A 15,215-nucleotide genomic window follows, 5' to 3' on the forward strand; every position below is an offset into this window, starting at 1 on the left:
TTCTTCAAAATTTTACAGTTTTCATTGCATATATCTTTCATCTACTTGATTAGCTTTATTTTTAGATATTTTATTATTATTGTTTAGACCATTGTGAGTAGGATTGTTTTCCTGATTTCTTTCTTGGCATGTTCATTTTTGCTATTGTTTGTTTTGTTTTCTGCAGCATGAAAATTGAAGCCAGGGCTTTGAACTTGCCAAGCAAGGGGTCTACAACTGAGTTACATCCAGTTTTAGTAGACAAATAGCTTAGTAATAACCTATAGGCTAGTCAACAGTGTAGCTGGTAGAGATCTTGCTCTACCACTGTCTTTTTTGAGGCAGACTCTCCTAAATCTCCCATCTAAATTCAATTTTAAACTTTGTTTAAAGTTCTTTTTTTCTTTCTTGCTTTTCAACTTTTTTTGGAAGTACTGGAGTTTGAACTCAGGGTATCATGCTTGCTAGGAGACACTTTACTACTTGAACCACACCGCCAGCACTAAAGATCGCGCAAAATGACGTAGTTTATTTGCAGACTCACTGGTGTTTTGCAATCTAGTATTTATTTTGTTTAGCAATTTATCTTCATTTACAGATTTTTCTTTATGCTTTCAAGGAAATGTTTACTATGATTCTTTGATGAATAAATATTATCTGCACATGAAATATATGGAATATTTTTCCAGAACTATTTAAGCCTTTAGTGATATTGCATAGTAATGACTCAAAGTTGTGACTTCTATTTTACAAAAATATGAATCAATATTCATGGCATTAAATTTCTTCCATCAACAGTTTTACTCCATTTTCCCGTGGTAATGTTACATTTAATATTCTGACATCTGGACCAAAGAATCTTTCTGGGTACAACGATTTCTATAATACCCCATCTCTTCAAGAATTTGTAAAAGCCACACAAATAAGGCTTCATTTCCATGGACAGTACTCTATTACTGAGCCTGCTGTAAACCACGGACACAGATACTATGCAGTAGATGAAATCACCATCAGTGGGAGGTAGTGTTCGTTACTCGTTTAAATTGGAGTGTGGTTTTCACTATACATTTTCAATGAGGTTTTTTTGTGCCTCTTTTAAAAAACAGAAAGATTTTAAAGAAATCTATATTATAGCCTTCATATTTTGAAATGGCATTCTACTCTAATTTTTTTAGATTTATATATGAGCATTTCTTGTATATTATATAGCATTGTTATGGAATCAACTTTCAAAAGTTGTTATGTTCAGATGTTATGACGGAAATGAGACTTAGTGTTCAAACACTGGCCCAGGATGTGTGAGTCCCCAGGTTTGAGCCTCGGCACTGCAAAAAAAAGTTCTGATGCTCTGAGTCTGACTTAGGTATAATTTAGCAAATATTTTACTGCGTTTATTCTTAAATATAATTTTTAAGTACTCTTGACCTCAAAGAGAAAACAACTTGATTTGGGGATGTAGCTATAGTACCAGACAGTTCGTAAGTATGGGGCTGGGTCCACATGAGTTTCACAGTTGCATAAGGAGTATTTGTTTTGCTTCAGAAGAAACGTGCTATATCCTTATTAATTTATAGTAAGTTTATAGATTTCTGATCATAACTGAGAACATGACACATAGGAAGTTTTCAAAATGGCAGGTGCAAAATAGAGAGCCTAGTATCTAATTTAGAAATGAACATTTAGAATATATTTAGGGTATTTTCTAGAAGAATGATATGCCTTGTTAGTAAGGGACATTGTTAAAAACAGTCCAGAATGCCAACTTTTGTTAAGTAATAGCATAATGAAAAGTAATACTATTAAATAGTCACCATCTGATTTTGAAACAAAGGACAAAAATTGAAATTCATTAACTCTGTTTTGCAGTTTATTCTGAGCCTTATATTCTTAACTGTATTTTGAAAAGTTTCACCAATTACCTTCCCTGGACAAATTTCCCACATGATTGGAATAGGTGCATGCAGTCAATCCCGCAACTCTGCCCAGGCTGGTTGAAAAATTACCTTAAAAAGTCAATGCAGTTTGGATATTGATGACAGTTCTGGTACTTCAGGATTAGTTCAGCACTATGATGAATAAACATATGATTTAATATAAAACTATTTTTGTGTTAATCTGATTAAAGGTTCATGTCTTCCTTGTTGGGTTCACACTGGGTGTATATCCACAGGCCCTTAAACATACTCACAGTTCACTTGTTTCCTGAGATTTGTATGATGATCATGCTCACAGGTGTCAGTGCCACGGCCATGGTGATCGTTGTGACATGACAAGTAAGCCATGCAGATGCCTCTGCTTTCAGGAAAGTTTCACTGATGGACTTCACGTGAGTTGTTTTATGCATGAAAATCTTTTGAAAATAGGAAAGGTGAATATAAATTCCATAAACTTAATTTTGCTCTAACTTCTGGATGTACATTAAAGATAAGTTGAATTGAGCTTAAATTTTTGATTATCCCTGAGGAACATTTTTTTGTATACAAAATTAAAAGCTAAAATCAAAAGTTACGTTTTAAAAAATAATCACAATTAGAGAAATCATAACTGACATGAAACCCTAATGTTTTCTTTTCCTTTCTTTTTCTTTCTTGGCATATCAGCATTATCATGTTTTAAAAAACAATGTTTAAGTTTTCTGGATAGCCTGACACTAAGCAAAGAAAAGTTTGACTTCAATATCTAGAATATATTTGCATAAAGGCATCAAAACAAAAAATGTAGGGTCATTAGTTTCATGGTAATCTTTGTGTCATTGAGACAACCAAGATTAATTGCTTATATCAAGAATTTAAGGTAATTAATTTGAAAAACCTATGGTAAAATGACTTTGAGTTATGTTATGTTAGTTTGTCTATGATGGTCAGGGGAAATCTCATAGTTGAGGTAGAAATTTAACTGTGTCTTTTGGAATAATAGGCAAGTATGAAAACACTTAAAAATCTGAGAGACACTAGTAGATAGAAAGGTCTAGCATCAGCATCTGCAATAGCCAGTATGGATGGATACACAGCAGCAGTAATAATCACTCTGATAATGAAAGTAGGTAGTGTGTTGTCTACAGTAAATGATGCTGTGAGCCACTGGCTGCTAGTTTATAAGAAAGAGAAAAGGTAGATGGAATGTATAGAAACTAATTTGGTTTAAACATTTAAATAAAAAAACTAAATCTTTTAAAAAAATAGCAGAATATTTAAAAATCCAAGATGAAAGACCTTTAAAAGCTAAACAAATGAGATACAAGCAGAAATATATATCTTAAATCATGAAAGAAGTTAATGACATGTTCTGTCATATAAATATTGAAAATTCTAAACAGTGTAAAGACCAACATAACTAGAGCATAGCAACAAGTGATGGATTGATTTATTTCATAGTAAAAGGTAAACAGTTAAGTTCCTTAAACATAAAAGTATTAAGAAACATTAATTTATTTAAAAATTAAGAATTATATTTTGGTATAGCATATTATTTAATATAATATTTTAATATTTTAAAATACTAAGAATATTTACAATAATAAACTTAAAAATATTAAGAAAAATATAGTAACCCAATTAAAAGGAGAAAAAACATGAGCAAGCAATTTAGAAAGGAAGAAATCGTAATAATCAACAAATTTATGAAAGGTTACCCAGCCTTAATTTTAATCAGGAAAGTGCATAATAGAATATAGCTTTTAATTCTCTCAAATTAGCAAAATGTTGAAAGACTAGTAACATTCATGGCTTGCAAAAATATAACCTTGTACACAGTATTGATGGGACTAACAATCAGCATAACATTTTCCAGGGTCATTTGACCGTATCTATTTAAATTAAAGTTACGTGGTTATCTTAAGCAAACAGAAATGTCACTTTTCTTTTTTATAAAAACATAGAACAAGAAGGCAGAACAGGTCCTTTCTGGGAGGTTGGGGCCAATGGGAGGAGGGAGAATATAGAAAAGGGTGTAGAAGTGTGACTGTGGTGGAAATATTTTATGCACATGCATGTAAATGGAAAAATGAGACCTGCTGAAACTATTCTGGGATTAGGGGGAGGGAAGATAAGGGAAAATTATGGAAGATGTAAATTAGACTATGATATATTGTTATAACTTCTGTAAATGTCACATTGTACCTCTAGTACAACAATAAGAAAAAAGAAAACAATAAAAAATAAGGTACAAATACAGTGAGTTACATTATAAATTGCTGTTATTCTAAAAAGAAAAGTTTTAATGACAAGTATATGGACCAGTTATGTTTCTGTCATTTTTTATTATATAAGTATGGGCTTATATGTTAGTGTATGTTAACTTTTTAGGCAATATCAGTGTCTATAGATTCATGTAGACTTGTCAACTGTTCTATCTCTTAGGCCCTGCCCTGTGTTTGTGTATAACACAGTTCAATTCTCTTGTGCAGTTTTTTGGGGGGATTTAGGGAATATCTCATTAAAAAAATCACGTGTCAAGATTTAACAAACTACATTTCTGCCAATTCCTAATCTAATTTTCTCCTAAATGTAGCATCAGTGTATAGTTCAGTGGCAAGAGCATTGTCTAAAATGTAGACATATTTACAATGTAGTTCTGCTCCTGCTTCAACCAGGAGTCTTTGGTTTGGTTATGATTCTCTTTCCTTCTTGGTACTCAAACCAAAACTTTCACCTTCTAGTTTTGATACAGTTTTTGTTTTCTTGATCACTGGTTTATGCTGCTGTTCTTTTTATTAACATGTTTACTTTGAACCATTAGTAAGTAGTCTTTAAAGAGAAAATCTTACATTTCTTGGATTTCAAATGTCTACTGCCTTAAATTTGGTTTGATGAGAAGATTAGGAGAAAAAAGTCTTTTTAAAAACAATTTTAACAATTTTCATTTATGACTTATTATATTGCTATAAAAAGTAAATTAATTGAGCTACAACCATGTTTTAAATTTTTTTTGTCAATTTGACTTGTTCTAGATTTTAAAGTTAAAGTGCCATTCAGTCTGTATTCCCTACTCCCTTCTTTTTTTTTTTTCATTTTTGTTTTATTATTCATATGTGCATACAAGGCTTGGTTCATTTCTCCCCCCTGCCCCCACCCCCTCCCTTACCACCCACTCCACCCCCTCCCGCTCCCCCTCCTCAATACCCAGCAGAAACTATTTTGCCCTTATCTCTAATTTTGTTGTAGAGAGAGTATAAGCAATAATAGGAAGGAACAAGGGGTTTTGCTGGTTGAGATAAGGATAGCTATACAGGGCATTGACTCACATTGATTTCCTGTGCGTGGGTGTTACCTTCTAGGTTAATTCTTTTTGATCTAACCTTTTCTCTAGTTCCTGGTCCCCTTTTCCTATTGGCCTCAGTTGCTTTAAGGTATCTGCTTTAGTTTCTCTGCATTAAGGGCAACAAATGCTAGCTAGTTTTTTAGGTGTCTTACCTATCCTCACTCCTCCCTTGTGTGCTCTCGCTTTTATCATGTGCTCATAGTCCAATCCCCTTGTTGTGTTTGCCCTTGATCTAATGTCCACATATGAGGGAGAACATACGATTTTTGGTCTTTTGGGCCAGGCTAACCTCCCTCAGAATGATGCTCTCCAATTCCATCCATTTACCAGCGAATGATAACATTTCGTTCTTCTTCATGGCTGCATAGAATTCCATTGTGTATAGATACCACATTTTCTTAATCCATTCGTCAGTGCTGGGGCATCTTGGCTGTTTCCATAACTTGGCTATTGTGAATAGTGCTGCAATAAACATGGATGTGCAGGTGCCTCTGGAGTAACAGTCTTTTGGGTATATCCCCAAGAGTGGTATTGCTGGATCAAATGGTAGATCGATGTCCAGCTTTTTAAGTAGCCTCCAAATTTTTTTCCAGAGTGGTTGTACTAGTCTACATTCCCACCAACAGTGTAAGAGGGTTCCTTTTTCCCCGCATCCTCGCCAACACCTGTTGTTGGTGGTGTTGCTGATGATGGCTATTCTAACAGGGGTGAGGTGGAATCTTAGCGTGGTTTTAATTTGCATTTCCTTTATTGCTAGAGATGGTGAGCATTTTTTCATGTGTTTTCTGGCCATTTGAATTTCTTCTTTTGAGAAAGTTCTGTTTAGTTCACATGCCCATTTCTTTATTGGTTCATTAGTTTTGGGAGAATTTAGTTTTTTAAGTTCCCTGTATATTCTGGTTATCAGTCCTTTGTCTGATGTATAGTTGGCAAATATTTTCTCCCACTCTGTGGGTGTTCTCTTCAGTTTAGAGACCATTTCTTTTGATGTACAGAAGCTTTTTAGTTTTATGAGGTGCCATTTATCTATGCTATCTCTTAGTTGCTGTGCTGCTGGGGTTCCATTGAGAAAGTTCTTACTTATACCTACTAACTCCAGAGTATTTCCTACTCTTTCTTGTATCAACTTAAGAGTTTGGGGTCTGATATTAAGATCCTTGATCCATTTTGAGTTAATCTTGGTATAGGGTGATATACATGGATCTAGTTTCAGTTTTTTGCAGACTGCTAACCAGTTTTCCCAGCAGTTTTTGTTGAAGAGGCTGCTATTTCTCCATCGTATATTTTTAGCTCCTTTGTCAAAGATAAGTTACTCATAGTTGTGTGGCTTCATATCTGGATCGTCTATTCTGTTCCACTGGTCTTCATGTCTGTTTTTGTGCCAGTACCATGCTGTTTTTATTGTTATTGCTTTGTAATATAGTTTGAAGTCAGGTATTGTGATACCTCTTGCATTGTTCTTTTGACTGAGTATTGCCTTGGCTATTCGTGGCCTCTTGTGTTTCCATATAAATTTAACAGTAGATTTTTCAATCTCTTTAATGAATGTCATTGGAATTTTGATGGGAATTGCATTAAACATGTAGATTACTTTTGGGAGTATCGACATTTTTACTATGTTGATTCTACCAATCCATGAGCATGGGAGATCTCTCCACTTTCTATAGTCTTCCTCAATCTCTTTCTTCGGAAGTGTATAGTTTTCCTTGTAGAGGTCGTCCACATCTTTTGTTAGGTTTACACCTAGGTATTTGATTTTGTTTGAGGCTATTGTAAATGGAATTGTTTTCATACATTCTTTTTCCATTTGCTCATTATTAGTGTATAGAAATGCTAATGATTTTTCTATGTTGATTTTATATCCTGCTACCTTGCTATAGCTATTGATGATGTCTAGAAGCCTCTGAGTAGAGTTTTTTGGGTCTTTAAGGTATAGGTTCATGTCGTCTGCAAATAGGGATATTTTGACAGTTTCTTTACCTATTTATATTCCTTTTATTCCTTCTTCTTGCCTAATTGCTCTGGCTAGGAATTCCAGTATTATGTTGAATAGGAGTGGAGATAGTGGGCATCCTTGTCTGGTTCCTGATTTTAGAGGGAATGGTTTTAATTTTTCTCCATTAAGTATAATGCTGGCTGTAGGTTTGTCATATATAGCTTTTATAATGTTGAGGAACTTTCCTTCTATTCCTAGTTTTCTTAGAGCTTTTATCATGAAATGATGTTGGATCTGATCAAAGGCGTTTTCTGCATCTATTGAGATGATCAAGTGGTTTTTGTCTTTGCTTCTGTTAATGTGGTTTATTACATTTATTGATTTTCGTATGTTGAACCACCCCTGCATCCCTGGGATGAAGCCTACTTGGTCGTGGTGAATAATCTTTTTGATGTGTTGCTGAATTCGATTTGCCATTATTTTATTGAGGATTTTTGCATCAATGTTCATTAAGGAGATTGGCCTATAGTTCTCCTTTTTGGAGGTGTCTTTGCCTGGTTTTGGGATAAGTGTAATAGTGGCTTCATAAAATTGTGTTTGGCAGTTTTCCTTCCCTTTCTATTTCATGGAACAGTGTAAGGAGGGTTGGTATCAGTTCTTCTTTAAAGGTCTGATAGAATTCAGCAGAGAATCCATCAGGTCCTGGACTTTTCTTTTTGGGGAGACTCTTGATTGCTGCTTCAATTTCATTTTGTGTTATAGGTCTATTCAGGTGATTAATTTCCTCTTGGTTCAGTTTTGGATGATTATATGTATCTAGAAATCTGTCCATTTCTTTTAGATTTTCAAATTTATTTGAATATAGGTTCTCAAAGTAGTCTCTGATGATTTCCTGGACTTCCATGGTGTTTGTTGTTATCTCCCCTTTTGCATTCCTAATTCTACTAATTTGGGTTTTTTCTCTCCTCATTTTAGTCAGGTTTGCCAGGGGTCTATCGATCTTGTTTATTTTTTTTAAAGAACCAACTTTTTGTTTCATTAATTCTTTGTATGGTTTTTTTGGTTTCTATTTCATTGATTTCAGCTCTTATTTTTATTATTTCTCTCCTTCTATTTGTTTTGGGATTTGCTTGTTCTTGTTTTTCTATGAGTTTGAGATGTATCATTAGGTCATTGATTTGGGATCTTTCAATCTTTTTAATATATGCACTCATGGCTATAAACTTTCCTCTCAAGACTGCCTTAGCTGTGTCCCATAGGTTCTGGTAGGTTGTGTTTTCATTTTCATTGACTTCTAGGAACTTTTTAATTTCCTCTTTTATTGCATCGATGATCCATTCTTCATTAAGTAATGAGTTATTTAGTTTCCAGCTGTTTGCATTTTTTTTCTTTACTTTTGTTGTTGAGTTCTACTTTTACTGCATTGTGGTCAGATAGTATGCATGGTATTATTTCTATTTTCTTATATGTGCTGAGGCTTGCTTTGTGCCCTAGGATATGATCTATTTTGGAGAAGGTTCCATGGGCTGCTGAGAAGAATGTATATTGTGTAGAGGTTGGATGAAATGTTCTGTAGACATCTACTAGGGCCACTTGATCTATTGCATATTTTAGATCTTGGATTTCTTTATTGATTTTTTGTTTGGATGACCTATCTATTGATGATAATGGAGTGTTAAAGTCTCCCACAACCACTGTGTTGGCGTTTATATATGCTTTTAGGTCTTTCTGGGTATGTTTGATGAAATTGGGTGCGTTGACATTGGGTGCGTACAGATTGATGATTATTTTTTCCTTTTGGTCTATTTCCCCTTTTATTAGTATGGAATGTCCTTCTTTATCTCGTTTGATCAATGTAGGTTTGAAGTCTACTTTGTCAGAGATAAGTATTGCTACTCCTGCTTGTTTTCGGGGGCCATTGGCTTGGTAAATCTTCCAGCCTTTCATCCTAAGCATATGCTTATTTCTGTCGGTGAAATGAGTCTCCTGTAAGCAACAAATTGTTGGATCTTCTTTTTTAATCCATTTTGTCAAGCGGTGTCTTTTGATGGGTGAATTAAGTCCATTAACGTTAAGTGTTAGTACTGATAGGTATGTGGTGATTCCTGCCATTTAGTTATCTTAGTTGTTTGAAGGTTTGATTGTGTGTACCTAACTTGATGTTACTCTCTACTGTCTTGCTTTTTCTTATCCTGTGGTTTGGTGCTGCCTGCCTTTTCATGGTTAAGTTGGGTGTCACTTTCTGTGTGCAGGATCCCTTGCAGAATCTTTTGTAATGGTGGCTTTGTGGTCACATACTGTTTTAGTTTCTGCTTATCATGGAAGACTTTTATTGCTCCTCCTATTTTGAATGATAGCTTTGCTGGGTAGAGTATCCTGGGGTTGAAGTTATTTTCATTCAGTGCCCGGAAGATCTCACCCCACGCTCTTCTTGCTTTTAATGTTTCTGTTGAGAAGTCTGCTGTGATTTTGATGGGTTTACCTTTGTATGTTACTTGTTTTTTCTCTCTTACAGCCTTCAATATTCTTTCCTTAGTTTCTGAACTTGTTGTTTTAATGATGATATGTCGTGGAGTAGTTCTATTTTGATCTGGTCTGTTTGGTGTCCTGGAGGCCTCTTGCATTTGTATGGGAATATCTTTCTCGAGATTTGGGAAATTTTCCATTATTATTTTGTTGAATATATTACGCATTCCCTTCGCTTGCACCTCTTCTCCTTCTTCGATGCCCATGATTCTCAAGTTTGGTCTTTTGATGGAGTCAGTGAGTTCTTGCATTTTCTTTTCACAGGTCTTGAGTTGTTTAATTAATAGTTCTTCAGTTTTTCCTTTAATTACCATTTCATCTTCAAGTTCTGAGATTCTGTCTTTTGTTTGTTCTATTCTGCTGGATTGGCCTTCTGTTTTGTTTTGCAGTTCTGTTTCGTTCTTTTTTCTGAGGTTTTCCATATCCTGGCTGTTTTCTTCTTTATTGTTGTCTATTTTTGTCCTGAGTTCATTTATCCATTTATTCATTGTGTTCTCTCTTTCACTTTGGTGTTTATACAGTGCTTCTATGGTTTCCTTTATTTCTTCTTTTGCTTTTTCAAATTCTCTATCTTTATTGTCTTGGAATTTCTTGAGTGTCTCCTGTACATTTTGGTTGACCCTATCCAGTATCATCTCTATAAAATGCTCATTGAGTACTTGTAGTATATCTTCTTTTAAATTATTCTTGTGGGCTTCATTGGGTCCTTTGGCATAGTTTATCTTCATTTTGTTGGAGTCTGGATCTGAGCTTCTGTTCTCTTCATTCCCCTCTGGTTCCTGTACTAATTTTTTGCTGTGGGGAAACTGGTTTCCTTGTTTTTTCTGTCTTCCCGTCGTTGTCCTTGGTGTTGTTACTGTCCCTGTACTGTGTGTAATTAAGTATTTTCTAGCTTGTAATAATAACAATGGTAATATTGAGAATGGAAGAGTGAGCTGAGATGGAAAGCAAGAGGTTAAAGAAAAGGGGAAAACAAATATACAGACAAGAGGGAGAAAGCAGAACAAGGTATCAGACAAGAGAGTTTCAAAGGTATAAACAGGGAGTGTTAGTGTACTAGTCGACAGTAAGCTGAACAGACAATAGAGAGACAGAGAGAGGATTGAAAATAAAAGATAAAAAAATAAAAAATAAGTATATGAAAGTAATATCTACATATAAAAATGAATTAAAATAAAATGGAAAATAGAAAATTAAAAAAAAAAAAAAACCAAAGAACTTCCAAGTTTATATGCCATGCAATTTCAGTCTTAATAATTTGGATGTCTGTCTCAATCTCCAGTCCTAGAGTTGGTGCCTCAGATGTTGTTCTGTAGTTGTCTCATCAAAGGGGATGCATAAAGTAGAACAAAACTACACTCACACACACACAGAAGAAAAAAAAAAAAAGCCCCGCCAAGTGTCCCCAGTTCAAATGCAATACAGTTTCAGTAAGTTTTTTGGCTTGCATGTGTAATTCAGTTGTTCTCTCATCAAAGGCAGGGAGAAAAAGAAAAAAAAGCGTCTGGAGACAGTTCTGAGAGTGGTATCTGCAACTGTGGCTTGCCTGCCTGCTGCTCTCAGCCTGTAGCTGGCGGTGTTATTTATGCAGATCTCTGGGGTGAGCTAGCACTCACCTGGTCCCACAGGCTTTGTTTGCTCAGAGTTCTCCTGTGCGGGGGCCTCTGCTACAGGCTTTCCCCTTTCCAAGCACTGGGAAAGGTGACACTGCCCCGCGTTGTCAGGCCTGCATGTTTATTTACAGTTCACGTGGGATGTGGGTCTTCCCTCCTCTCCTGTGGAGTTTTCCTCCCTCCTCTCACAAGCTTCCCCGCTCCTGGTTGCTGGGCGCGCCCTGCTCCCGCCAGAGCCTCTCCGGCCCGCCCAGCTTGTTTATTTCCAGTCCCAGGAAGGATTCCCTTCCCCCAATCTTCAGCGCTCAGGGCGCCCCACCCTCTTTCCCGTGTGTCTTAACTGTTCTTATTGCTTAGTACTCAGTTTCTCTTTTTTTCCCGGGTGGAGGTCAGTCTGTCCAGGGGGCTATGCTGCTCTGGCCCAGGCTTGTCTGTGGGGGAACCGCGGTACTGCGAAGCTCACCTGGTCCGCGTCTTCCCAAGCCGTATGGGCGCCGGCCACTGGCGGCCCCGGGGGCCCTCCTCGTTTCTCCATTTAACGTGAAGTGGAGATTCTCTGCCCCGGCTGGAGATGTGGAGGGGTCAAAGTTATGCCTTTTCTCAGTGATTATGCCTGCAAAGTGTGCCTCCAGCGTCTCTCCAAGATTTCACTATAGGAGGGTCGCTTTCTGCTTCCTCCCTCTAGCCGCCATCTTGGAATTCCTCCCCTACTCCCTTCTTGTTCTTTAATACAGACACTTTGTCCCTTTCCTTGCCATTAATGAATTCTTTCAATGACTTTATCCTTTTTTCCCAATCCCACTAATTGTCCACTTAAAAACTGCTCTGGGACGAGTTTAGTGGGATACTTGAACAGAAGGGGTAGAGCATGTTCAAGGCTCTAATGCCGGCATATTTTCCCTAAAGATGCTGCTACTGATACTTGCTTCTCATGCCGTCCTGTTTTCTCAGCTTCTCTTGCTTTATGTTGATGATCCAGTCTATCTCAGTCTCCTCTCTACCTTCCCTGTTTCTTCCTCTTAATGTCCTTTCCCATTTCTCCCCTCCAGTTCCTCACATTGAAGTGTTTCATATTTTATGATTCTTGGGTGATTTCATGCTTCTCCTTAAAAATAGGGGCATTAAATGAATTAAAGCTTATGATTGGTTTCAGAAGTCAAGTTGGGATTTTCAGACTTGGTCTCAGGTGCTGACTGTTACATTATGAACTAGTGGACTAATTAAGTATAATTTGTGTTGAGAGTGTATCTTAATGCTTCTTATCTAAAGAGTATCTTTTGAAAACAAAAATGAAAAAGTAGACTTGTGTTGTTTTTCCTCTGTTATATTTTGTTAGTTCATGAATTTAGCCATAAATAAAAAAGCAGCAAATTCAATTTACTTAGTAAAATTTAGAAAATGCAGCTGAAGGGAAAACATCAATAGACTATTAACTTGAATGATCTCTCAGTCCTGTGATATTTTGAACCTGTGTTAAAAGTGAAAAGTGATTTTATAAAATCATTCATAAGATGATATTTTCATTTTGTTATCATTCAAAATATCGTAATACATGTGGGGACTTCCGTATCTGAGAAAAGGTGCCTTATAATCATCTGAAAATCAACTTATTCAAGTGCTTTTCACACTTGTCCACTTTTAAAAATAGGTTTTGATGTAAGCTATTCATTTCCTATCGGGAGCATGTTCTTTTTAAAGAAATGGATTTAATCCAAAAACAATGTCTTCAATTCACAGTATTAGGCTAACCATTAAAGATATTACTCAATAAAACGTGATTTTGTGAATTATATTCCAGCCATTTGGCAAACAGATAAAAATGTAAATCTTAAGAATTTGCCAGTTCTTGGCAATTGCCTTTTCTATGAGAAAGTGTTTTTAGCAGAAGTGAAAACGAATGAACTGGAGAGAAAGGAGTAGAATGTTAAATTCTAGAGCAGGTTGCCATTCTAGGGAATTTTCTATTTGAAACACTCTTTAGTTGTTTATATAGTTGATGTCACAAAATAGTGGCCCAAAGGTGGAAACAAAGTTTTTACAGTTTTTTATTTGTTTTTCAATAAGAATTTTCACTTAAATTTTTATTTCTGACTTTTCTTATCAGAACTTACTCTAGCACTGTGTTGATGTCTTCCCATGTCAATAACTGGTCGATGAGGGTAGCCATTACCCTACTTACGGCTGTACTATGCTTTGATTTGTCACCACATGCACCACTGGTCATTTCCTTATATCTAGATTTCCTCACTTCAGCTAACTTTCTGGCTTCAAAGACTTTTGAGTTTGGAAAACTTATGAAGCAAAAATTACTCATAGTTTGTAAAATAGCAGAGTTCATGATTAATTGTTCTGAGTAAAACAAGATTAGCTCTCTATTGCCATAGTGTCACCTACTTCTAACTTTGTCATATCCTTTCATAAAAATAAAAAGTAACAGAGAACAAAAAACAGCTCAAGATAATTTATTAGCAAATATCCTGCTGATGCTGAAATGAACTTAGAGCTCCACTTACTGTTATTCACATTTTATTACTTATTGTTATAGCTGAAAATCTAGCTTGGGAAGGTTCAATGACTGTCCTCAGTAGTATCTGCCAAGGAATGTTGACATATTTTGGTACTATATTGGCAATTTAATGTATGATACATACCATAAAAATAATGGTATATTTCATCAATAGAGAGTATTTTTACAGTACTTGTCACATTTCTTCCCAAGAATGGCCAAAGCAGTAAATGATTAATTTACTGTGCTCATTTTTGGATTGATTCGAGACAAAACAAATTCAAAAGACTAGATACAACTCATTAACTTTTCAGCAGAGTTAAGCCTTTACTTTAAGATAATTAAAGGTTCACATGCAATTATAATAAATGATAGAGATTTTGTGTACTCTTTACTAATTTTGACCATAGTAACATCTTTCAGAATTAGTCTTTTTTTCTTTTAAATCAACTTTCCTGATGTGTTAGTTGTATATCCCAAAATGTATCCATTTAAGTATCTACAGTTTGATGTGTTTCGGTAGCTGTGTTCTTTTGTGTAATCACTGCAATCAAGATACACAATGTTTCCTTCTTCCCGAACATTTTCTTGTGACACTTTGAAGTCAGTGCCCTCCCAACCTCCTATATCAGCAAACCACCAACCTGTTTTCTGTCACTACAGATAAGTTTTGCCTATTCTAAATTTTTATACCATGGAATTACTCAATACACATTCTTTTGGTACATAGACTTTTAAACCTCATTCCACCACCTCTCTTTTGTAGATAATTCCCTAACTACTTGTCCTCTTAGCTTTATTGTTTTCCACTTGGGCAGATCATAATTCTCAAAAAGTATATGTTAAGCTCATATGAACAGAATATAACTTGGAAATGGAAGTTTGGGCTTGCATTTTGTATGTCAACTCACATGCTTGAATAGTACCATATATCTACCACTTCTCTTATCCTCTTTTCTTATTTAGTACTTCCTTAGTTTAAGAGTTCAAGTGTTGATAAAATCTGGCTTTAGGAAATGTGTCATCAGGTGAAAGTTGCATCCTTATGAATTTTCATTTTCCTTTAATAATTATGTTCACCTTTCAGGAGTTCTTGCCAAAAGTGATGCAATGATCAGTGCCCTAGCCAAGCAATGGGACTTTGTTGGCTACTTAGCTATTCTTCCATCATTTTGTGACATCATTACCTGCAAGGGCAGCCAAGCCGGCACAGAGTAATTTATTAGTGACCATGAATGCCTCTCTTATTTTTGGGCTCTAATTCGTGACCCCTTTTACATTAATCATGGATCTTATGAATTAACTACAATCAAACTTTCAGTATGCATTTGTGTTAGTATTGTAAATAGCAGAGCCAGCTTGAAACATTTTATATAATAAGCTTTCCTACCATTCA

At 35.6% G+C, this 15,215-nt stretch overlaps 1 protein-coding gene across 1 annotated transcript in view; it reads left to right on the top strand.

Moving 5' to 3' along the window:
* The window catches only part of Ush2a (usherin), a 759,580-nt gene that overhangs the window by 96,924 nt on the left and 647,441 nt on the right, over positions 1 to 15,215 (top strand). The window contains exons 8-9 of the mRNA XM_074048325.1: positions 778 to 999; positions 2,212 to 2,305. Coding sequence (XP_073904426.1) covers positions 778 to 999; positions 2,212 to 2,305 — 316 coding nt within the window. The remainder of the gene's footprint in view (positions 1 to 777; positions 1,000 to 2,211; positions 2,306 to 15,215) is intronic.

Source organism: Castor canadensis, chromosome 11 (genome assembly GCF_047511655.1).
Source record: "Castor canadensis chromosome 11, mCasCan1.hap1v2, whole genome shotgun sequence".
In the NCBI taxonomy this organism is placed as follows: domain Eukaryota; kingdom Metazoa; phylum Chordata; class Mammalia; order Rodentia; family Castoridae; genus Castor; species Castor canadensis.